This window comes from Apodemus sylvaticus, chromosome 11 (genome assembly GCF_947179515.1).
Source record: "Apodemus sylvaticus chromosome 11, mApoSyl1.1, whole genome shotgun sequence".
NCBI lineage: Eukaryota > Metazoa > Chordata > Mammalia > Rodentia > Muridae > Apodemus > Apodemus sylvaticus.
In genome coordinates this window covers 66,718,390-66,744,280 of record NC_067482.1, presented here as the reverse complement: position 1 = coordinate 66,744,280, position 25,891 = coordinate 66,718,390, and the positions used below count along the sequence as shown (strand labels likewise).

Here is a 25,891-nt window from a genome sequence, read left to right as displayed (position 1 = left end):
TCAGATACAGAACCGCTGAAGGCACTAAGACATTAAAAGAAGCACTTCATATTTCCTGTAATATTGCTTGCTCTCATATAGAGGATTCAAGATGGTTGAAATTTGGCTGAAGAATTGTAATTGTATCCTCATGTTTCATTTATCATATAAATATGAATGACAGCATAAAATGTAACTGCAGGTAAGCAACATTGCAGATAATTACAAGTTGTTTATAACAAGCTGCCCCCTAGAGTCCTTTTATCTATAAAACCATGAAAATAGAAAGCACTTTTTAAATGCCACTGAAGTCAATTTAGATCGAAAATGCTTCGAAATAAAATTTTAAAGCAATCATTTTTTTGCACTAAAAATGTAAACTATCATAGAAATGTTAGCACTAGGAAGCAACAATGATTTATGTGAAGCAAACTGCAGTAGATGGTTTAAGAATTCCTATTTTCTGCAATACTTAATACTCAGAACAGAAAGGGTATGCTATACGCTGCTTACGTGTCCTGCTTCCCCAAGTGACAGAGAAACAGAAATGACTTGGAGCATAAAGCAGTATTACATGTCTGAAGAACAAGATGTATCGTCAAATAAGATGACTTCCACCTCAAGAGCCTCTGAGAACATGGACAGGCCCTTATCAGGAAGTGTATGTCTCCGGTGGACTAACCACACAGAAAGCTCTAGTCCAGTAGGAAGCGTTTCCAGGTTAGAAAGCCCAGGGTGCTGCCAGCTGATGAGAATGTGCCACAGGTAATTCAAACCTGCTTAACACTGCTGACCTTGGAATAACAGAAAAGGAACCTAGCTCACAAAGGATGAGTGAGAATCCCTGCATCTTAGTAACTTTATGTCAGCCTGTGGCATGGGATTAATCTAATTTCCCTGTATTCACCTTCTTTATGCAGCTACACACGGAGATTTCCACAGATATCCCCCATCTTCTGAAAAGGTAACTAACATGTCATCTCGCTGAGCCCTCAGTATAAAAGCCAGCATTAGCAGTAAAGCACCACTAAGGCCTTTGAAAATCCTGACCAATGAGAACTAGCCTTTTAAAAAACCCTCCTCAAAAGAAAAGCAAATACCTGGCATGTCCTAAAGTTGGTGCTAAAATGCCTAAAAAGATCTCCCCACCTGGATAACGTAGGATTAATTAAACATGCCATAATTCATATCATTCTGGAAGATGAGAAAGATACAGACACAAATAAGAACTTTTACAGCACGGAGATAGGCTGAATTCTTACAAATGTTTATTCTCTGCAATCTTGCTAATCGTAACTGTTATTCCGTTCACAACCTGATATATTATTATTTCTATTTACATTAGAAGCATTTCTTATCAAAATGGATTAAAGCTCATTTGAAAGGGCTGTGTCTCTTATTATTGAATATAGATGGCTCATTTTCTACCTTAAAAGAAACGTCGTTGTGACTTTAGTCTTTCAAACACAGCTTACAGTTTTGAATATGGACTGGTAATTTTTTAGCTCAACTTCATTGATGAAACTATAGTTCCAAGTGTCATGTTCTACTGAATGTACACTATATTTAAATTGAGTTTCACAAATTATTGCCCATTTCAGCATTTTAAATTTTCAAACTGAAAGGAAATGTTTTTAAAGTATTTATAAAAGCCACATGCTTTAGAACTGTAACTCAAACTATGCTAAAGTGAAGCAATAATTTCTAAAGGGTGACCACATAGAGCAGAGGCGTGCTGATGTGACTGTCAAGAAGGAAAACCCTAAAATCAAACTTCCTGCTCACGGAAAGGACGAGTGTACATTAAGCGCTGCGCTACATTCCATCTTTCTGTTTTGGTTGAACAGAAGTGCAAGAAACTGGTATGCACTCCTCGGTGCTGGAGGCAGGCAGGCACTCTGCGGGCACTGTGGGGTGCTGGAGGCAGGCACTCCGCCAGCATTAGGGAGTGCTGTGGCCATGGACTCCAGTGGGTGACATGCTTTTTATAAGTATAGGTTTTGGGGAACGGGTACTGAGCTCTAAATATCTTCTTTTGCAGATAGGAAACTCGCTTAGGGGAGGCACTCACTACACTAGCTCTCCAAGTTGGTTTGAGCTGACTGATATTTTCTATCAGAATGATGCCATTACAGAGTTATCTGCTGCTACCAACCAGAAGTCGGTGACTATGGCTTCACAGGTCACTAACACAACTGAACTGGAGGAAGAAGCCTGCAGTAAGGGCTCCTGAGGAGATTAGAACCTGGACTTCTCACAGATGAAGCAAGCCAGGGGACCTCACAGCCCTTGGACAAGCAGGTTAAGAACATCAGTTTCTTCTACTTCTAGTCCTGTTCCTCTTTTACTCAGCCTCACGGCCTCCACACAGTGTCAGTTTACACACGGCCTCCAGTGGTGTCAGTTTACTGGCTAAAGCAGTTTTGGTTCAAAACCTCTCTGGAAAAAATGCATATATAAAACACATATTATATAATATAAATTGAACAGATAAGCAGTGAATGCATTAAAAACCAAAGTATGAATGAAATTATTTGCATCATCTTTATTCTAACAACTCTACAAGTTATAAAAGTAATAAAATAGTCCAAGATGTAAACTTACCTTAAGCCATAGCAAGGCAGAGTGAGGAGCCGGAAGAGCGCCAGGAAGACTCTTAAAGGAAGCAGGGTGAACACATACAGAAAGGCATCGAGGCACAGAAATATTCCAAAAAACATGAGCTGCATTGGGGGAGAAGGAAAAAGAGAGAGATTCTTTAAGTAGTTGCAGATACAACTTCAAAGTCATTAGAATAGGACATTAGTCTTCTACGACTCTTGCAGAGTTTTCTGTTTACCATCCCTAGAGGTCAGCTCCTCAAAAGATAGTTGTTCAGACTCAACTGATGTGACTTCCGGTACTTCCTAAAACAGAGAGGCTAAGTAAAGTCCGTCAGACAAGCGTCTTCCCTTTACCCCATCCTTCCAGTCCCTGTTTGTCAGAAGACTGGGATAGACAGTTTCAGTTTGAAAACAGTGGGATTAGGTTTAACAACATTTTACACAAATAGGCAGCTGCTGTACTTGGAAGACCTTATTCTGATTAGTTTCAGAACTAATCACTATTTTCTTTAACCTCTCCCCTGTTTCTTATTGACTTATACGTTTCATTTTCTCCAGTAACTTTAGCAGTATAGCTCCTAAGAGGAGAATGAGATAGATCTTTTCGTAGTTTACCAAACTTTGCTACTTAGTGGCAACTTCTTATAAGCCTAACATACAAACATGGTCTGATGGATATGCTCATATCCATCACTATATATATATATATATATATATATATATATATATATAGAGAGAGAGAGAGAGAGAGAGAGAGTGTGTGAGTATGCACTGTAATACTCTATATAGCCTTAGGTAACCAGTGATCCCACCTGCATGTATTACCTAAATTCACACTGTTATAAGCAAAATAGTTTCTTGCAGAGCTCATGAGAAAGTTCTAAATTCTAGGACATGGATCTTTAAAACAGAGATCTGAGTGAAAAAGGTCATTGGGATAAATAGGTCCTGATCCAACATGTCTGCTACCCTGGAGATGTTGGTCATGAGCCACAGCCTTCCATGGTTGAGCTAGCTCTCTAGCCCACACTGGTCTTCTTTCGAGAGAGGATCAGGACACAGATACACAGAGGAACGACCAGATGCAGATCTCTGAGGAAGGTGGCTGCCCACAAGGCAGGGGGAAAGGCTTCAGGACACGGTCAATCCCTCCATGCCACGCTCCCTCCTTCTGCATCCCTGCTGCTTAAACTGCCGTGTGGGATTCTTTGTTATGGGATGTCTGCTGGCAAATGTATACATAATGAAATGAAAGTCCATATTTTATTAATTTTTAACAAAAATCTAAGAAATAAATTATAAATGTCAGATTTCTCAATGTGAATCTAAAGCCTCTTCAAGATTCTGGACTCATGAACGACAATGAAAGCACAATGTGAACCTAAGTCATGTGGAAGTCTACAGTTTTCAGTCTTTCCTCCATGACAGTCACCCTGACGCTGAGTGCAAAGTGCTAGTTTTCACCCATGTTTTCGAGTTACGCAAGGAGTACTAAAGTCTGAGTAGTAGTCCTTATTTATGACTCTCCCCCCCTTGAGAACCCTTTCCTGCCTGCGAATTCCAAGAAGAATCTTGGGTATGTCTACATGAGAACACAAAATACTAGGAAGAGGAGTGTGGCTATCTCTTCATGAGCTCATTCTGGGATAAACACTGTATTCCTGACTGTGTAGGCTCACTCAGTCCTGAAAATGTGACTGTGAACATGTAAGATGCTCAGTCCAGCAGGTACAATGATATCAGGAAGCAGGACAGGTACTCCTGTCAGGAAATTTATAACTATCAGAGAGGGAAGCAGTCACGTCTGTGTAGGGATAACAGCTGCAATGGCAGACAGGAGAGTGCAGGAACATGGAAGGTCCAATGGCCAAAACACCCTGCAGAGATCTGCCACACACAGAAGATGGGCTGAGCAGAAGAGACGGCCTGGCACAGGGGATAGAAAGGTTGTGAGGTGCTGGTAAGACCAGAGATGGGCAGTAAGGATGGGAAGAATAAACTTCCTGGCGCTCAGCAGATTTTGTGTTAGTATCCTCCATGGTGCACAGACATAGCATACATTTAATGGCCGTCCTTTCACATTTCAAATCTGCCACATAAACCCAGTAGAGGGGAAATCTTTCCTACACTGTACAGGGCCTGTACCTGGACCACTGGATATGGCAATAGACCTCACCACAAAGATAGAAGACAGCATGTGGCTGCAATTTAAAGCCATTTCAACTGAGTGAGGATAAATACTCAGAAGTATGAGAATACAAAATGCAAAGGAAAAGCAATAGCAGACAACAGTGGAAGCAGGACAGTCCTTACCATTTCACATTATATTCTCCTAAACAGCATTCTTCTGAATGCCTTACAAAGAAACTAGACATGTATGGAGTGTGAGCCTAGCCCTGTGCAGGACGTAAGCTGCCCACCATACCTTCATGAACATGGTGACTCAGGATGCTGTGTCTCTTGCCAGTGTCTGCAGTGTTCCAGGTAGGCGCTATATGTTAAGCACTTAATACGCCTAGCAGCTCTTCGAGGAAATGATCACCTCTGCTGGACACATTAGGAAGCTGTGGATGTGGACGATGAACACTGGCCCACAATGAGTGTGAGCAAAGGAACCAGCAAGTCTGTCTGGTCAGACAGAAGGTCCTGTTCTCGATCTTTAGCACAGTTCAAGTGACCGCCTCCACTATGTCTACTTGCTTCATGAGTTAGGGTGGCTTTTCTTTTGGCTAATTTATCTTGCAATCTGCTTACTGTCTTTAAAAAATGCAAGAATTTAATGGATCAAATATTTAGACTGGCTTTAGCTTTAAAATTTGTTACAAATTAAAAGCTTTGAAAACACATCAATAAGAATAATGTGTACGTTGAAATCTTAGTATGGATCTTGAGAAGGCAAGTAATTTCTATTTCACTTTATTTAGACAAAGTATAAATTATCTAGTTGTCCATTAGTAACTATAAATTCGAATTTCCTCTCTAGCACACAGGTGTGACTATAAAGTAGTGACACCAGACATGCAGCTTTTCCTGAGACACAGTCTCCTGTCCTCCTCCAACATCCACTTCAAATGTCAGAACACATGCACGGCTGTGACACCAAAGCAGCAGTGACTCTGAACACGCCCCTAAGCCAGTCTGTCGGACTAGCGGATGCTCACAGGATGTGCGTCAAACCCCGGCCGGTGACACCTTCTTCTCATTTTCCCTCTTCAGCCCCACTGCTGCCGGCTCACATCACCTCGCCTATCTTAGAGGGACTCTTACTTTACCTCTCCCTCACTTCCACATGGATGGCCTTTCTGACACATATGCCATCTGTGTGCACTCGCATGTAGGAGAAAACACAGTAGAAAAATAACCCCGAAGAGCAGAATGTAAAGACAACCTATCAAAAAGAAACCACATACAGGAGTTCCGGGTTGTTCCTCTTTGCATCCAGCTGCTTGCATGTGTTCCCAGGAAGACAGACAAAGGTGACGCAGGTCATAGGTGAGTACCTTCCCTGACAAGGCCACTCTCGGGGTCATCCTTTCTTAATCAAACACTCTAGAGCTTTGTCTAGGCAGACATTTTGACAACTGGATATACATGTTCATGGCCAGGCACAGAGGGGCACACCTACACACCACACTCAGGAGAGTAGGAAGGAGGCATAAAAACCAGCCTGGTGACTTCCAAGCCAGCCTGGGCTATATATAACAAAAAAGAAAAGAAAAGAAAACCTTACTAAATCAAAATACCCCCCTCAGAAAACAAAGCGGGAAACAAAGAACAAGCAAACAATCAAAGGGTCAAGACAGTGTGTACTGCACTAAGCCGGTCAGCGTGAGGCGTGGAGAGGCAGCTCGGCAGTTCACAGGCTACTCTGGGTTCCATTCCCAGCACCTACACAGACGTTCACAACCATTTATAACTCCAGTTCCAGGGGACCTGCCACCCTCTTCTGGTCTCCAGAGCTACATACAGTATGATGATTTTTATTTCCCCGAAAACAGATTCATAACTTCAAAAATAATCACGGGCTTAATTAATGAGGCGGCCTCTGCAATTCCTAAGGTGAAAACAGTCAAAAGCCAGAGGTACCTGCTAGTCTGACTCTGGGAAATCTTGTTTTGAGGCCTCTACAGGTGCAGTTCCTTCTTACTGCCACCTTTGCAGGCAGGCTACAGTACCTAAGTCTGCAGTGACACTAAGGATACATTCTTGAGCAGTACAGACATGGTAAAGACACTAGCCAGTCTGCTGAAAAACACACCAGTTCCATACTCAAACTTACTGCTGAATTCCTAGTCTTCTATACTAAGAGAAGATTCATTGCAGGTTTTTAACAGCTGATATTCTCTTTTGAGGATACTATAGAGTGGTAATGCGTCAGCAGCACGGTAGGGTAATATGCATCCAACATGTGTGCAAAGGTCTAAGTCTCTCTTAAGCATTTACACAGAACCTACTAAATTGCTCTTCGCTGTTGGAAAAATACTTGTCTCAAAACAAAAATACCAGCTTCTATCCATGAGAATTTTGTTTTTAAGTTGAAAAAAATCTCCAGAGCCTTTTCCTTAATGCCATTTAAAATTTCAAAATATATAAAACTCCATGGCTAAAAAGGAGCAAAAATGGCTGTGGAATGTAGTTCTTCAATGCTCATTTGAAATTCTGCGTGCTATCTCCTCTGCTGGGGCCAGCAAGCATCACAGCCTACTGTGGCGAGGCACTGCAGACTGGAACGCTCCCGGGAAATGTGACTAAAGAGCCTGGAAGAGCCCCTCTCCAGCCTGAATGAATGAAACGAACGCTGCTGTCTAGAAATGTCTGGGCCTATACTTGGGTTAAGCAGTCCCTGGGGCAGAGGCTCCACAGGGTGTTAAGAATCTTGGGGACAGGAAGAAAACTGTGCAGTGAGTGCCAGGGTAGAGTGGTTAGCTAAGGCAGAGTCTGAAGCAAATTGGTAGAATGGAGGCCTAGGATAGAACAATGTTCAACAGAACAGTAAAAGGGGCCGGACGACTCACGGATCATTCATTATGTATAATCTTTCTCCGAATTAAATTCTAAAGTAATGATTTATTTTGGAAACCTCAGGAAAAGCTCAGGTTTGTGCAGTGCTAGTGTTAGGAGTTTGTGAAACGCATTGAGGCATATGCCTAAGAGTCAGGAAAGCTGTCTGGTCTCAGACAAGACTATGCTGTCATCACAGAAGAGACAACACTCAAGACTAGACCTTGCAAGGCAAAGAAAAGAGGACCAGAGTTCTACACAGAAAACTGCTTGCTGCGCTGTGGGTGTAAGCTATATATACAGTTCTATGAGAGTGATAAGGCCATCTTCAGTTAACAGCTAAGGAACTCAACTTCTTGCCAGCAGTTTTCAACAAGCTCACGTGCAGGAATCTGACTTTGAAAGCAATGGCTGCACATTTTATACACTAAATTTTCTATGTACATGAACTCAAAAATTCATGTCCCTAAGAAGTCTATACTCTAGGAGGGTCAACAAAGGGATTGCTGAGTTTTTCTGTGATGGGTGAGTTTATGCACACATCTGTAACCACAGAGAGCAGAAGTATCTCAATCAATGCATCACGATCATCATAACCTACAACTGGCACATAATCTATATCTACATATGTCCCCAGTTAACAGTAGACATATTTCTTGAAAGGTAAATACATTGAAGAATTTAGTTTGTAGAACAATTATATACAATCAATGACCCTACTACTTTTTGGCCTCTCTTATTTGATGGTAATCCTCCGCAAAACATTTACGCTAACTTGGTTGGGACTCTTTACAATACACAAGGTGGGGTTACGACTTGTCACTCTTAATGGGACAGACAGGGCAGAGAGTAAAAGTATCTTTTATTCATTTGAAGTAATTATCATCTCGGAGGTTGACTGCTTTAGTCCACTAACCTAGGCCTAGGTTCCTGGAAGCTTCTAGCTTCTGTACAATCTTGTGTAGGCCTAGATCGCTTTCCGGCTCTGAGACTTACTGCTGAATAACCTCACTCTTCACTCTTTCTAGTTCTTTCTCATCTCTCACTGGCCAGTTCAAGTCAGCAATTCTGGCCCAAACTCCTCTCCAAGCTGACTGATTCAATCTGGCTTCTCTCTTGGTCTCTGGCTTGTTCGTCTTCACCTGTGTCTAGCTTGCTCTCTCTTTGCAACCTGTCTTTGTACAACTGTCCCAGAAAAAATGTTTCCTCCTCTCTTTTTCTCTCTTCACCTCAAGTTGCTTCCCTTTCTTTTCTTATGACAGTTGCAGATATCCTATCCATCAAATCTTTCTCAAACATGGGTGCTTCCTTCTACAAATAACTTTACTTTCTAACTTGTTTTGGATTAAAGGTGTGCATTAAGAGCATGTCTGTATTCCAGCCAGAGGGATTAAAGTTATGTGCTAAGGGCTGAGCCACACCACAACTAGAAACAGGTATTTTCAGTAAATAACACAATCTTGGGGGTCACACTATGATCAAATATCTTGCAGCAGAAGAGGATCCTGCTGAGAGGCTGGCCAGATGCAGGGCAGTAAAAGTGTCCTTAAAGCTCTGCAATAAGGTGACAGTTACCCTAATACCTGAGGCCTTCACAGGTCCTGCAGGTAAAGGCAGCCAATGCAAGATGACATCTTTTGAGACTTAGATCTGATTCTCAGGGAGATGCCAGCCTCCTTAGGCTGGCAGTTAAGAGTCAAAAATGGCTTAAGTAAGGAATCATAATGGCATGACCAAACTCAACAAGGCAAAAAGAGAGTTTCCAACAAACAGCTCTCAAGTTGTAAGCTTACGAACAGTTATCTTTTAATTTGCTCGATGGTCTTAAGTGCCCAGCAGGTAACAGCAACATCACAATGCAAGGTAGCTGGGAATTCACTGACTGCTGTCCCATCGTATCAAGCCTTATTTCTGGAGGGGGCTGCTGGTGTTGCCATCGTTGCCTCAGGCAGGGATGTGCCCTGGAGAGAAGGGGAGGAAGGCTCACAAAGTGCTGAGGTTCAGTCAGATCGTGCTGACCTGCTTTTTTCTCAGTAGCTCTGTAACTGGGGAATGTGGGTAAGGTTGAGTCCTAGACAAAGAAAGTCTGCATCCCAAGATGGATTTATAAGGATGTTTTCTCATGGAATTAGAAACCAAGAGGATGACTGAGAAGTCCCTGACACAAACAGGGGTCTGAGCAAGCAGTATGTCAGTTTCACAATAAAATTGAGAACTGTTTCACTGAAATAAAGTGACCTGATAGCTACTATGTTTTCTTTTCATGTCTTGTAATAAAACAAAACCAGCTTTATATGATGGCAAATTAAGTTCACAACTATAAAGTGAACTTTTGAATCATTCTGTTAAACACTGACCCTGCTTACCCTCCAAGAAAAGGGAAATAATTAAGTTCTCCTATTATATACTGAAAACCTCTTTCTTGGAATTTTTCTGTTACCACCCATTTTCTCTGTTTCTCAAAAGCAATCTCATAAAATAATCTGTGGTAGATAGAATGAGAATAGCCTCTAATAGACTCATGTATTTGAATGTTTGGTTCCCTGGTTGGTGAAACTGGTTTGGGGGGTTTAGATATGGTTTTGGAGGAGGTCACTGGTGGGGGGGGGGATGACATCTGAAATTTCAAAAGTCCACACCAGGCCCAGTCTCTGTCCCCGTGTCTGCCTCCAACTTGTAGGTAAGACATAACGTCTGAGGTACTGCTCCAGGGCCTGCCTGCCTGCTGCCATCCTCCACGAGGGTCACATTCTAACCCTGGAATCTGTGAGCAAGCCCCCAACTAAATGCTTCCTTTTATAAGTTGTCTTGGTCATGGTTATAGTGTTTCTTTCCAGCAGCAGAAAAGTAACTAAGACAGGTTCATATTGTATTAGGCCTCTTGAGATGACTGTCAACCTTCTCATCTTAGATGAAGAAAATAGAGTCCTAAGGAGACTCAGATGAGCAGGCAGCTGATGCTGGACCACACGATTCTAGTGTTCAGTGATTCCCTCTCCCTTTGGTTAATAGTTCATGCTTAGTAATAACATAATTTCACATATCTTGTTGATGAATTAAAAAGGCTCATGTATTGAGCATTTGGTTCCCAGTTGATGCCAGTAATTTAGGAGACCTAGACTTATAGGAGGCAAAGTCTAGGGAGGAGGCAGGTTATGCCTCTGACATCCACTCCCATCACCAAGGTTCTTTAGCAACTCAGAAGCGAGAGTCAAGGCCTATGCACTTAAACTTTCGGAATAGTATATACATATAAGTTTTGTCTTCCCTTAGTTGCTTATGTCTGTGTCAAAAATCTGACCAACACAAATACATATCATTCCTTATAACCTTCAACCTAATAGTCTCATAAACATTTGTAAAATTTGCTAGTGGTAGAAAAAAAAATCTCAATTTTGAGGTTAGCCTAGGCCATACAATAAGTAGGCGATTTAGTGAGATCTGCTTTCAGGTGACAAGGACAGAACTTGGGGATCCAGTTGCAGAAATTTGCCTCATATTATACTCCCATGTTTAATCCTTAGTCTGACAAAATAAATAATAATGAATAAATAAGTAATTGATAAGATTCTTTAAAAACAGTAGCTACATTTAAGACTAAACAGTACAACTTAGTTTGCATAAAATGTATTTTAAAGGTATAATGTACAAAGTATGGTAAATATGAAATAAATGGATGCCCAAAGCATGCATTAAAGGTAAAGATACACTTTCATTGTAGCTTAGCTTTTGATGAAAGACAAGGTTCATAAATAGTGATTTTTATAAAATAATATAAATATTTTTATATTTATATCATTTACATTTATATATAAATATAAAATAATATTTATTGTAAGCTATATCTGTCCAACACCAAGAATAAAGGATAGAAGAGGCAAATAAATCGACTGAGGATGCTTAGAGAGAGGCATGGAACATAAGGAAGGTCGGAGCGGTCCTTGTTCATTTCTACCTCACACTGACTGCTGCTGTCCTGGTTTTCAGAAGCAGAGCTCCGAGGCTAACACCATACTGTTCCTAATCCTTTTCTCTGCTGTTAGAGCTCACTCTGCGTTTACTATCTTAGTCTCCTGTGCTACAGCTGGCCTTGACCAAGCCTTTGTTTAGCCAGTAAGACACAAGTGAGAGTTTTGAGAGTTCTGGGAAAGCTTTAATTCTGTATGGGGGTCAGTCAAAAGGGGGCACTACCCGACCACTTTTTTTTTCTTTCCTGATTACAATGAAGATCCAATAACTTATAGTTGTCAAATTTCTATTTAAAATCATTAGGCAGGAGAACCAAAAAGGTATGTAGCCAAGACTGGGTGAGACGAGGCCTTGGAGCCACGGCACGTCACCAGTCTGCTGGACTAACTCGGACCTTGATTACATTTGCTCAAAAGGAGAGGAAACTGTCCAAGCCAGCCTCTCCTAGCCCCACTTTCTCTTCTACACAGCTAGAACATTTCTAAGGAATACAGCCTGGGAGTGTCATCCCAAAGCCTAAGTCCTAAACTCTTCAGCTTGACCATGAGACAAATCTAGACCCAGCCCATCTTTCGGTTCTTGTGGCTCCTTGTTCACACCCATATCCCCATCTCTGAATCTCCCCAGTCCGCTCACCCACACCACCTGGTGCATGTACACATGCCCTGTGATGCCTGCTCACAATCTCCCTTCTCCTGCCTTGGCTGCACACTTCCTTCTCGGGCCCTGCCCTTGACTATTTCAGCAGCTCAGCTGCTAAGCAACCTCCTCTGCTGCCCCCCTCTTTCTTTTTTCTTTTCTTTTTTTTCAAGACAGTGTTTCTTTGTGTAACTCTGGCTGTCCTGGAATTCATTCTGTAGACCAGGCTGACCCCAAACTCAGAAATCCACCTGCCTCTGCCTCCCAAGTGCTGGGATTAAAGGCGTGCACCACCAGCACCTGGCCCTTCTGGGAGTTCTTAGCAGCATTTTACCTATTTTGCTTAACTGCACTTATCATTTGGTATCTTGTATCATAACTCAGTATTTCCCACCATGCTAAAATCTAAGTCTATGTACTTCCATGCTACAAATGGCTAGGATATACCATAAGTACTTAAGACAGAACAGATCAGTCAATAAGTATGTGATCTTTATCTCCTTCCTTAAATTAGCAAATAAACTGACCAGGGGATTTTAGAAAATGTTATGATGGACAGATTTTTTTCAATGTTTTATAAAATTTTAATTTTTGCAAAATTATTATAATTTTAGGTCCACAGAGTCAACAAAATTAGCCTTGGACAAGAGATAATTACATATTTGACACATAGTAAATCATCCCCTAGTACCAGTATCCACCAAAATATGGTGGGAAGTAAACTCAGTTTGGAAGTCAGCAATAGGAACTACCACACAGGCCAGAAAACATGTGTCCCTGTCCTCAACTAGTGTTATGGATGGGCCTATGCTGTTCTTGTGAACCAATCCCCTAAAGAATAAAGGAACCAATCACTGGGTTAATAGGCAGGACTTCCGGTTGGATGGAAGAAGAGAGGAAGCAGAAGAGAGTTAGTCCTCTTTGGAACTGGGACAGCAGAGGGGTAAGAGGTAGATGCTAGAGTTTCCTCGTATCCTGGTGGATCTGCTAGGATCCGCCACTGAGGGATCAGATTTTCATAAGGCATACAAGATTAAGTTTTAGTTGCTGTGACCTGAGATTGAGTTACCATTGTTTCTGAACTAAGTTTGTGTTGTGCACGTTGATATGATAGCTTAGCGTGGGTTTGCCTGAGGTGCTCCACAAAGGCCGTGTGGGATTTGAAGCACAGGATTGGCGTGGTAGCGACTTGCCAGTGGGAACCTAGCAAGCTGGATGGAGAGACTGTGGAGTTCGGAGTCAGAATCTCCATGAGATAAAAACAGATTGGCCATTGCCCACCAGAGCATGGCCAGCCGGGTGGCTGGGGCAGAGGCGCAAGTGCGGGAATGAGCCAACTTTTTTAATATTTCTGCCGACAAACTTGTGTCCAGTTGCATCCCACTAAAGATTAACTCCAAAAGCCAGGAGCTATGAATCAACTGTAGGCTGTGTTACCTAGTGTTCCTGTAGAGTAAATCCTTCATGAGCAAGAACAGGTTTACCTCAAGAGCGCCTGGGTAAAGCAAAGAGCAAACAAATGTTCCCTAGGGTCTCTTTCTATGTGTGCCTAGCAATCTGAGAAAGGCTGACAGACAGTCTTTTCTTGCAGGGTTGGCAAAGTCATGTTTAATTAAAGCAAAGCAGGAGATAAAGGAGACCCAGGGGAGCCTTGGAACCAGGACTCTCCCAAGCATCTCCTGCTGTGCCCTAAAAGTGTGGCAGGACACTCCTCAAAGGTGCCAAAGCTAAGGCTGTTAAGATTTTAAAACATTTCGACAGAGTTCAACTGTAACTGACCCGCAAGCAGGAGACTCCAGCAGAGGAAGGAGAGGGGACGGCCCAGGAGCCACAGCTAAAGCAGGGGAGCTGGGCAGAGGCCAGCAGTGGCGGCCTGCGAGAGCTACGGACAGAACACTCCAACAGTGGGCCATAAGCACTCAGTAGCGGGCTGTGGAAGAGCCCAGAGCGAGGCAGGACTGGGAGCTTTGTGTGAAAAAAGGAACAGAAGTTCACCCCCACCCAGACGAAGGAAGCACTCTGAGATGTCGGGCTTCATGCAGGGAGAAGTTTGGAAAGGAGTGCTAGGGAGGCTGGAGGCACTGCTCGAAGCCCACAGAATGTCATGAGCCTGCTGACCCACAGACATGCCCTGCAGTGACACGTGTTATTGTGTTCCACGTTAGTCCACAGGTTTCGTGAAAGACACTGAGGTGATTTCCCTGGCCTGAAAGTATAAACATCAATGTTTTATAATCCTTGCAGACTTCAGAAAAGCACAGAGCTCTCTAATTTTCAAGTACCTCTTCTAGATGATGTTATGTGAAAATATAGCATTTACCAAGAAAACAACCAATAAAGTCTTATATATGTTAGTCCTGACAATGTTCACTAAAAGGGAGACAACAAAATAATTTAGATTAACCTGGATGCGGAATAGTCTCCTAGGCCTTACGTGAAGTCCTGCGTCTATGCTAGCAGTCGAGAAGTGCAGTCAGCTGGAAACTCCCACCCTCTTCTGAAGCACTCTGTATGTTCCTCAGAGACCTACAGGCAGCAGTCCCTTTCACGGAAGGCAAACAACTGAGAAATGAATGCTAATTAATTTGGGATGTTATACATTTAACCTTCATACAAATAATTACAGTTTTATAAACAGTTAACTCCTGGAACAGCAATGTTCTTTGGTATTTTGTTGTTTCTTTCTTTTAAAAGGCAAATCCTGATGGCAACACACCACATATATTATGTAGCCCAACAGTGGCTCATAGTGGACCTTAGTTTAAGAGCACTTGCACATCCCCATCATGACACACATCTGCTTACCACTTCAAAGTTGTGATGAAGGCAAATGCATGAATGCACTGGGCCTGCTGACGAAGTACAGAACTAATGGACGATGTAACGAAGGGATCAGATTCAAAGCAAAGGCGAGCTAGGAGCCTTCAGGAAGTCTGTGTTTGCAGGGAGATTCCAGTATTTTCAGAGAAAAATGGCATCCAGGATTGATTACCAAGAGAGAAACTTTCCTTACAAGAGGGCTAAGGCTGGGTAGGTATAGGTTAAGGATTCTGGTGTTATCTCAGACCAACTTAGCAACAGCAGATTATCTTTACCCTGACTGTGCACTGTGGCTCAATACTATACACCATGGTTTATCACACATACACCAAGAACTAAAAAAAATAAATTTAAAAAGCAACCTAACAAGGTTTCTCCTCATAACAATTGGCCTCATCAGGCTGGAGAGACGGCCCAGTGGTTAAGAGCATTGACTGCTCTTCCAAAGGCCCTGAGTTCAAATCACAGCAACCACATGGTGGCTCACAACCATTCGTAATGAGATCTGATGCCCTCTTCTGGAGTGTCTGAAGACAGCTACAGTATACTTACATATAATAAATAAATAAACCACACACACACACACATATATATATATTTAAAGGCTTCATCTTTTTTCTACTTACTTCCCATTACAAACATGTCTCCCCTGACCAGCTCTAGATCCAATGTTAGTTGAATCTCTGGAGAGAAAGTGCAGCTCCTCTGTGCTGAGGAAGGAACACTGCAGAGCCTCCGTCCTCCACTGCCCCTCAGGCTCCTCCATGGGAACCTTCCTCCTCCTTAATGTGGCTCACAGGCAGGCACAGGACCCTGCCTCCTCCTCAGCAGTGTTCTTAGTCTCGCCCCAGTGTAAACTCCCTCACACTCCAGCAGGTGGCACTACCAAGAACCTACACAAAGTCACCTCTTCCCAGCCAAGGAGGCTGGGAGGCAGCTTCCCACGGCCTGCTGGCCACACCTCTTCTTCACAGTGCACTGAGAGACCAGGCCGAGGAGGCTGCTCGGCCACTCTAGTAGAAGGCACAGTTCTGAGGAGGCGGCCCATAAAGATCCGTGAGCTAGCGTCTTTTCCTGTAGTAAGATCTGGACTCTCCCAGGACTCCTAACTCAGACAGCATCAGAGGGAAAAGGGCTTTCCTGTCCTCTGCCTGACCCTGCAGCAAGATACTGAGGGTTGTTTTTTTCTGTTTACCTTTAATAAAGGGCTTTCTGTGACAAGGATAAACAAGTCATCTTCTTCCTTGATGGTCTGTTACATATGTCTTCAAATATGTGGCTATTCTAAGAAACTAAAACCTCAGAAAAGGTTGAAATTAAATACCTTATGTGGAAAAAAATAAAAGAGAGAAAGTGCTATTCTAGAAACACTCAACTGAAGGGAGCAGGCAGGCTGGGTGATGGAAGGCAAATCCTGACATAAAGCTGTTTCGATAAAACGCAAATGTGTATGGAAGTGAATGCGTGAAGAGATTCAGTAATGTTCCCCTAGTACTAAAACCTGCTGTTACAAGCCACTGTCTACAAAGCAATCCTATATCCCCAGACACATTCAATCACTTACCACATTATTTCCAATATTTTAAGAAGTCTACAGAAGCTGTTCACAATTTTTTTCATAATTAATACTTTCAAATGATGTTCAGAAATGAAAAAAAAAGAGTACCTTTTCCAATTCTCTTGGTATTCGCATACAAGTGTACACCCTTTCTCTTCGCTCTGTATACTTGGCCTCGTTATGTTCAAGGAAATACCCTCTTGTCAGTTCAGCACTGAGGAATCTCAATAATGACAATTCTACAGAAAAAAGAAATGACACAAAAGAAAAAGAAGTATTTATCAAGAACTCACAGGATGGGGCTATAGGTACAACACATAGAAACCAAATGGGGCATATACAATCTACAGGTCTGTGCCCACGAGAAAGGGAAACCAGATGGCTGGAGAGTAGTGTCAGGAACTGCTGTTGCTGCATGCTGAAAACCCCTTCGGAGTATGGCAGGCAGGGATGGCCACTGAGAGCCTAGGAGCCGAAAGGCACCTCAGTCTCATGGTGCTACGGGCCTGACTGCGCGGAATCTGCATTCCACTGCCTTGGGAGGCAGCCCTGGGCCCTGGAAGCACTGCTTTCAGCCCATGGCTATGCAAGCCATTCAGACACAAGTCAGCTGCCTTCTGCTTGGGTGAGCCCCGACATCCTGCAGAGGCCAGCCAGCAATGGCACTCCTTATAAAAGTTTGTTCCTGCTAAGTGAAAGTTTCCCAATGCCATGAAGTCACTAGGTGTACACAGAACCTTTCCCAATGCCATGAAGTCACTAGGTGCACACACAGAACCTTTCTTTCGAAGACTGGTCCCCTGTCCACGTTGCCTCTGCTCCTCTGATGTAAATTCATCCCGCCCGACCATTCCACTCTGCAGGACTTGAGGTTAATGAACAGAGGTGAAGACGCCCGACCTCTGGAATGCCATGCTCTAAGCCCATCGTCTCAGCCATCTCTGCCAACCCCTTACCTGACCTACCCCTGCATGAGGCTCTGCCTGAGGCTCAACTTCTTTCCAGGATCACAAAAGTTTTCAAACTCATTTCTGAGCTTCCTCTGTGCTTTCTCTAACAAATGTCCCAAAGCACTACCAAGTGGGGATAGTCAAAATGAACCCCAAAAAGCGGCAAAGAAGGGTCTGGGCAGCACACCTTAAAGAGCTTACTTTTGTCAGCACTGGAATGAATCCCAGCTCCAGGAGTTTTACATCACATCACATGCTTATTTTTGCTTAAGTAGTATGTTCTATGTAAGTGCACACATGCACACACACACATACACACACACACACACACACTATATATATATATATATATATATATATATATATATATATATATATATATATATATAAATGAGAGACTGATAATGCATTTGCAGCATTGGTGACAGATACACTGAGAAGTATCTGGGAGTGAAATGGGGGAAGGGAAGCCTTCCTGGGGAGAAATGCCACATTTCCCCATTGTTGCTTGGCACGAGGCACACAGGGTCACAGTGCACCGTGGGAATCCTGCCTTCCTTTCTCAGATTGTACTTAAATCCTGGGTGAAGTAGGCACAAGCTACACATGTCACTGCTTATATTCACAGATGCTCAGTTTTAAAGGCGATGATATAATCTCATCCACAGAGAGCAAAACTTTGGGCTTTCTAGAACTACACCAGCACCTGAAGAGAAGAAGGAAGCCTGCCCGCTGTGCGGCAGAAAGAAACACTGCTACCCCCGGAGAAAGCTGTGCTTAGCCTCAGTTCAGTGCCAACTTTTGGCACTTTCCACCCAATCTTATTTAATGCCGACTTTACTTAAAGATGACCTATATGAACATAAAAAGTAGGATTAATCCAAGTGTTCAGCATTGGTGGAACTACTTAATAAATACCAAGGATACACTGTTACAAGATAACTCAGCAGCTGAAAGAGAATACAAATATCTAGAAAGGAAGAGCTGCTGGGGGCTAGAGATGGCTCACTTCTGAGACTGGGGAGTTGGCAGGGATGAAGGCTGTTGGGCCTCAGCCCATAATCCTCAGTGATCATGTTTATAAACATCAGCTCAAGGGCCCTGGGTCTAACCCCTGGGATCAGCCATTGCAAAGATGGGGTGCTTCCTGTCCCCAACAAAAGACAGAAGCTTGGACAGACCGAGAATCTATCTTCTGTGTTAAAGAGACACACAGGCAGGCCATTATAGTTTTATATTTTAAAAAGCAAACTAAAACAAAAAGGCCCAGATGCACCTTGTTTATTGGGCAAATTCTCTTTAACAGTGATGTCTGCCTTGGTGACTGCCGAGGCCAGTTTTTGCTGTTATCAGTGTTTTGATTCACAGGTCCACAAAAACAATGTGGGGTCCACTGGAGAAGGGGCTTTAGCACCACCAACTCTCTCAGCTTTTAGGCCTATATGGTCGAATCACAGATCTCTCAAGTCCTCAAAAGGGAAAACCGAACCTTCTGCCAGTTCTGTAACACCTGTTTCCGTCTTTCCTTCCACACAGGTTCTAGAGGCACTTGACAGTGTTTGTGTGAGAGCAGATGAAAACCACAGGGCATGATGTGGTGTCACCAACTCCAGCTCCTTTCTGTATGTTAATGGTAAAATTAACCATTTCTGGTGTGGCTGTCACCTAAATCTATAAATGCTGTTTCTGCCATCCAGCCTCTATGGTGGAAAGCATCACAAGTACATTTAACTAAGGGTGTTAATTAGATTTCATAAATAGGTTGTGATATAAACAAAAATATTTCAGTAATATTATAAATACAAAAGAGAACTGTGTGAGAAAACTACCTCTAGAAAGGCAAAAATCTTAGTGTTAAACACCAAGCTAGATTCCTAACTGCTGAGCCAGGCCCCAGCCATTAGGTCCTATAATGGTAAAACACTAAACAATGAAAGTGTATTCTTTAAGCACAAACACTCACATTACAAAACAGAGTCTATCGCTATGGCTGTCTCCAAGTCACAGAGAGGCAGAGGACATCCTCTCCAAGGCTGCACCAAAAGCAAGCAGTAGACCAGATTCAGAGTTCTGGCCAAGTGGAGTCCTGGCTGGTTGGCCTATATAGATCTGGCTGACCTCAAGTTCACAGTTATCCTCCTGCCTCTGTTTCCACAGCACCAGAATTACAGACATGAGATACCATGCCTAGAACTACTTTTAAACACAGATAACCCACATTTTCTGAAATGTCTAGTAAGCCATCAGTCCCCATTCTCTGCACTTCCACAGAACCTGGAATCTATGCAGCCACCCTAACAGCAGATCCTGTTATAAGACCATGAACCAAGTACCATGTACCTTACTTTTCCAATGTCCATTTCTGAGTAAGTTCTATTGTAACACTGTCTCCACACACAACCAAAAACACCATGCTAATAGACGGCAGAATGGTTTTTAAAAGCACAGTAAAATAATGATGACTAAAAGCCCGAGCTTCACGGTATAAACTATAAACTATCTTGAAGGTCTTAACTTGCTTCCATATCAACAATTCCTAGAGATAAGACCAGGTTTAACAGATGGGATCCTTCCACTCTAAGGCAGTTTACAAAGGTCTTGTGTTCATTACTTTATATAAGTCTCATAATAATTATAACTGAAAAGGAGACTGAAAGATATTCACATAATATAAATGAAGAAACTGAGAAAACTAACAGACTTGGTTGGAAGCCTTTAAAAGGACAGATGTGAGAGTGAAGGGCAGAGCTGACCTGCAGAATGCAGCGTGCTCTTCTCTCCTCACATAGTCGCACCCAGTCACCCGCTGTTATGTTACAGAGAAAAAGACCTGGCCAGAATATGCTTTTCAATCACACCCGCTGAAGGGGCTTCCACTGCCTGGACCTGACCTGTCAAGCGGGCCTGCTGCTGTATGGATGGCTCCTCTCCCCATTACCCTCGGAGACGTCTGCACTTCCTATCAAGACGTCAGCACACCAGTGCATAGTGGCTTTCTCTAGCATTCCATAGACTTATCTGACTTTACTTGTCCTATGACTTCCGATATAGTCTTTTGAAAATAGAGTTATTTTACTATTTAATATAACTGTGTCTATTAGAAGTTTGTGAACATTAATAAAAGTAAAATAATACCAGTCTTAAGTCCAAATCAATTCCATCAGTATATTTTAATCAATATTCATCTATCACAGAAACGTTCTGTAATCCTGTACCTTTAATTGAGAAATAAGAGTATAATTTTCCTTTACTCCTGAAATAAGAACTATTAGTCTTACTCATCCGAGACAGCTTATTTTAGAAATTAGAAGCTAGGATAAAAAAGTATTTATTAAAAGTAGTGAGTAATCATACATATATTTACATATTCAGCAATATGTCTAAATATATCTTTCTTAAAATAGCACTGCACATTAAAAAGCAAATTGGAAAGGAATCCTGGGCTGACTGTGAAGAAGCCATGAAACAAGCTTGTCTCCGGCCTTAAGTGAAGGAAGTGCTGACAAAGTTTAATGAGGTACCTAAAACAGTAAATGCGCCTTCCTTACATGCGGGCACACTTTTATACAGGGAAACCAGAAATTAACTTTTCTAGGAGACAATACAATAGGAGTTTTGCCTTCCTAAGTTAAATGTAAGAAAAAGAACCACTTTGCATACTATATTCGTGTTCTTGTGGCTTTGTGGTTTTTTTTGTTTTTTTTTTTTTTTTTGCTTGGTTGTTTTGGAGACATGGGCTCTCCATGTAACCCAGGCTGGCCTTGAACTCAGGATCTTCTCACCTCTGCCTCCCACCCTTTAAAGAGCAGAGCAGTCATATGCTTAGAGACAGAAGAAGATACAAAAATGAAAGTGACATCTAACAAAGCAAAGGAATCAAAGTGTGAGGTGTCAATAATCCTCCAGCCTGCTTAAAATTCCAAGTCCACAGACAGCAGAATGCAAGGAATAGGACTCTTCTGAATCCACTGACACTCTCTGTGGGAACTGCTAACAGGAAACCAGTTGGCTTTTCTGGGTTTCAGATTTTTCTTTCTTCTCCTGGAGAAACAGAGAGATGTGTAAAGGCAAGGAGAGAAACAAATCAGACAAGAGTTGAGTTCCAGGAGTCAAGTCACCATACAAAGAGAGCAATAGTCACAGCCTGGTTCCATCACAAACAACGCTGTGGCCACCTCAGGCCTCTCATTCCACAAGCAATGCTTATCCTCTCACCTCCTGCACTTGCCTTACAGGGAACTGCTTCGTGCCATGGGTAGAGGTCATGTTTATCTTACACCAAACCTCTGCTGCCTGTCCGTGGAGAGTACGACAACTAAGTTAGAGACTATTTAGTAGTGGCTCCATCACGCAGAGCCAAGTGGATTAAGCAAGCAGTTTACTCAGGTCAACAACAGGACCAAGCTAAGATGACAGATTGCCTAATTCTTAGTCCAGCATTGACTTGCTCGGCATTGATTTCCAAAGACAAACATGACTATATAGAATCTCTCTCACCTATAACTTTGTAGACCAGTCAAGGGGGGGGGGCACAGGAACCGGATGCTAGGCATTACTTAATCTGGTCTATGTCAAAAAACGCACCGTGAAATGGCAGTCAGGTTAAGAGCAAGGTGAGAGCACACACACAGTCTTGCTGAGCACTACTCCCAGAGTTCCGCTCAGTCACCACAGTGGGAATGGTGGACGGGCATCCATCTCTAACTGTATTAAGGTGTAAGTACTAGCATTTGTCAGACAATTAAAAAAAAGGCTGCTGGGAATCAAATGATAGCAGTCTGCAGAGAAACAGAAACATAACTGATATAGATCAATGCATGTCATATTTATAGCTGTATATACTCTAATACACATATTTTTTTCCTCCACAGATAAATTAGGGTGAACCTTAAACACCAAACTGCTTTATTTTACTCAAAGTATGGATAAGTACCTTTACTGTATGTTCATGTAAAAAAAGAATACTAGACTGCTATGACTGACCAATAAATGTCTTATAAAGGAGCCCTGAATGCCTTAGGGAGAATGATAAAAGGGACTGGAACTGAGTGATACGTCATCAGTTAGGCCATCAAGACACTAAGATTATGACTTTCAAAAGGAACAGCAGAGACTGCCCTCGCTTGCAGAGGGAAGACAGGGCAGGTCCACAGGAGCCTTTACACGGAATGGACAATTAATACTCTGGTGTGAGTTTCCAGTCTGACACTAGGTGGTGCCCTCTGGCCAACCGGCTTCCTAGTTCTTGGTAAGGAGGCAAAGAAAGGAAACAGCAGAGGAAAGCAGCACTTGGAGGTGAACAGAAAGAACACCTGGATTTCTAAGGCAGTGGGGATGCCATGGCCCACTGCAGACCCAGTCCCCAGTGGACACGCATCAGCAACAGTGAAAACCTGGCTCTTAGGACAGACACCAGGGCTCAGAAGAGGGTGGATCGATCACAGAGTCCACACCGGAAAACCACTGGCTGGTACTTCTAACTGAAATAAATGTTCCTGGGATGCTTGCCTAGATCCCTAATGCCATCTACCAAAGCAGGAGAGACGACCACTCTCTTTTCTCTTGCACAAGACTGATGGGATCAAGAAGGGCCGCCCCAAGAGCTAAGGCTTGATGCTGTCTCCCTAGTAAGGACTTTCTGTCACCACAGGTTGAAAAAAATCTAGCTTTAAACCTGTTAAGTATATGATATGCAGTGTGCCACCTCTGTGACGAGTGAGTGGGTGATACGATGTTAAATTTTATATAAGTCCAAATGTCCAGCTCAGCCCAAGAACGCTCACTTCAAAAGTTCAAGGTCTGTGTTAGTGCCAGGGAAGAATAAATCCACTTCACTTCAGAGGCTCAAGGTCTGCGTTCACCAAAGGTTCTTCACAGCTTCATTGTCTTTCTTCATGTAAACAACATAGAGGCTTTGACAGTAACGGCTGTCCTGATGCTTAAAATGATGTCAAAGAAACCATAGTGAAACCCGGTCCCATCTGTCTGCTTGCCCTCGTCAAGCCTAAGTGAACAAGCAGCTGAGAGATTGAAGACTTTTTGTCTTACTTAGGTCTTGCCAATTTAGAAAGCAAACATTCTTGCAAGCAAGTGTTTAACTGACAACTAAACCAAATAGAGAATAAAGGAAAAAATTTAAGTGGCACACACACACACACACACACACACACACACAAAAGACCAAACAAGGCACACAGCAGGTGCAGGAGTTTTCAAAGATATGGCGATGGATGCAAAACTCTATGTCCAATTCTGAGAATTAGCAAGTCTATCAGGATCTATCCAGCAGTCTTACCCTTTTCATAGGAGACTTTTAGGACTCCTATAATTTCAGTACTCAGTGAATGGAGTCCACCTTCTAGCTTGAACGTGTATTTATATAAGCTGCAGGGCCTTATTCCACTGCATTAGCTTGGAATAGGTTGGAAGAAATGTCATCAAGTTGCTGTCCAAGATCTTGGACCGACGATGTAAGAATTAAAATACAGTCACCGATGAAACGGCCATGCCAAAACTTTTTCTTTTGCTTCCGGGCTTAATACAATGCTTCAGTATAAATACCAAAGCTATTAAAAATTCATAATAAAATCCTTCAACACACAGGGATTATAATATTTTAACAGTATGCTTCAGAGTGTATGGACAGCTGAGCTTAAAAGTGGTACGTTTTTTCTTGTGTGACAAAACTGTTTCTTCTGGCTTAAGTTTTAGTTTAGGAAAACTCCACATGTAACATTTTAAGGGGTGCCGCACATTTCTGTGCAGGAGAAAAACACTGAACTTAACGGCCACGACCACGCTGTCAGCTGAGTCTATGAAAAATGGGTTCGGCGGGCCAAGTTAACAGGTTTCCGAGACACAACTTCGCATAAAACACAGGGGAAAAAGTCACCTTGGCATTGACATCACCTAGAAAGCCCGCGTTTCCCATTTTTGACCTCCTTCGGATGTGGGAGATGCCTGTCACTGTTGAGGCCGGTCGCGAACACTCGGTGACCGGGGACCGCCGATCTCCAGGGCGCACCTGGCTCGGGGATGGCCGCGGGAGCATCGGGCCGCGCGCACTAGCCGCCGGGGTAGCTGTCACCGGCCGCGGGGACATGGGAGCCACAGGAGCCGCGGCCGCTCCGCGCGCAGAGGGAAGGCGCTGGCGTCCCCGCTACCATAGCCCGGTCGTCCCCTCGGTAGCTTGCCGCGGCCTAGTGCCACCCGTCCGCCCGCCCGCCTGCCCGCTCGCTCGCCTCACCTGCGCGGCCGCGGCGCTTCTCCCGCCGCCGGTCGCTCTCGTAGAAGCCCAGGGTCTCGGTGTGCTGGGGCGCGGGCCCATGGCTGCCACCACCGGGCTGCTCTGCCTCGCCGCGGCCGGTCCGCTCCGGGCCGGACGCGCCGCCACCACCGCCTTCTCCCGGGGCGGCCGCGTCGCAGACGCCCGCCATGTTCCGAGAGCCACACACTGTCCCCGCCACCTCCCTCCAGCCGCCCGCCCGGCCTCCGCCTCCCGCCGGCCCCCTCGCCGCCTCGCCCCGCCCCTCGCCCGAGCCCGGGCAGCCGCCATCCGTAGCCCGCCGGCCGGCGCGCGCCATTGGCGTCAGCGGCGCGTGGGAGGCCGCGGTGGCCGCCGCCACGGCCGCCGCCATCTTCTTCCTGCCATCGCCGTGGCGCGCGGCGGGCTCCGCGGACCGGGGCGCCGCGCCCGGCTCCATGCCGCCGGGTCGCGCGGTGGGGGACGGCGGGCGGTGGCGGGGCTCGGCTTGGCTGTCCGCGCGGCCTGAGCCTCTTGTGCCCGTGCGGTGGCCGGAGTGCGCCGGCGCGACCCTCCTGGCCTTGGCTGCGCGGCGACTGGGGCCGGGCTCCAGCTCCGTAGCTCCCGCCGGCGCCGACCTGGTGGCTCTGCTGTCTTGGCTGCATCTCTCCTGCATATTTATGATCGTCTGTCACATTCCCTGTCCGTGGACAGTGTCCAAAGCCTAGCTCAGGGGAGCGTGCCAACAGGTGGGGGACTCGGCCCAACGGGCAGTGTGCTCGATGCGCCTAACGTGTCGGGGACATGGGCTGCCTTTCGGGAATAGGGTTATGTGACTGCGGGTGGCAGCCTAGGTGGCCTGGTTCTGTCACCTGGTCGCCGCTTGCCTTGGGACTGTGACCCTTACCCCCTCACTGGTAGCCAAGGATAGCCGCGCTGAGACGACCGGATGCTTTCCGGGTGCAAATGAATCGCGCTCAGACTTGGGAGACCTTCACTTGGGCTCCCTACGTTATTGCTGTGCGCTCCTGTTAACGCACACGGTGGCCCCTGGGTTGCCTTCTTGCCCACTTCGGAATTAACCTGAACGGTTGCAACTTTTTAAATGAGCAGAAAGCATAACAAATAC

The 25,891-nt window shown here is 44.2% G+C and overlaps 1 protein-coding gene across 1 annotated transcript in view; it reads right to left on the bottom strand.

The window, feature by feature from the left end:
* Tapt1 (transmembrane anterior posterior transformation 1) overlaps nucleotides 1-25,004 on the bottom strand; it is a 51,310-nt gene extending 26,306 nt beyond the window's left edge. Inside the window, exons 1-3 of the mRNA XM_052198224.1 lie at nucleotides 24,766-25,004; nucleotides 16,678-16,808; nucleotides 2,584-2,702 (exon numbers count right to left, since the gene is read on the bottom strand). Coding sequence (XP_052054184.1) covers nucleotides 2,584-2,702; nucleotides 16,678-16,808; nucleotides 24,766-24,955 — 440 coding nt within the window. The 5' untranslated portion in view covers nucleotides 24,956-25,004. The remainder of the gene's footprint in view (nucleotides 1-2,583; nucleotides 2,703-16,677; nucleotides 16,809-24,765) is intronic.
* Nucleotides 25,005-25,891: the final 887 nt, after the last annotated feature.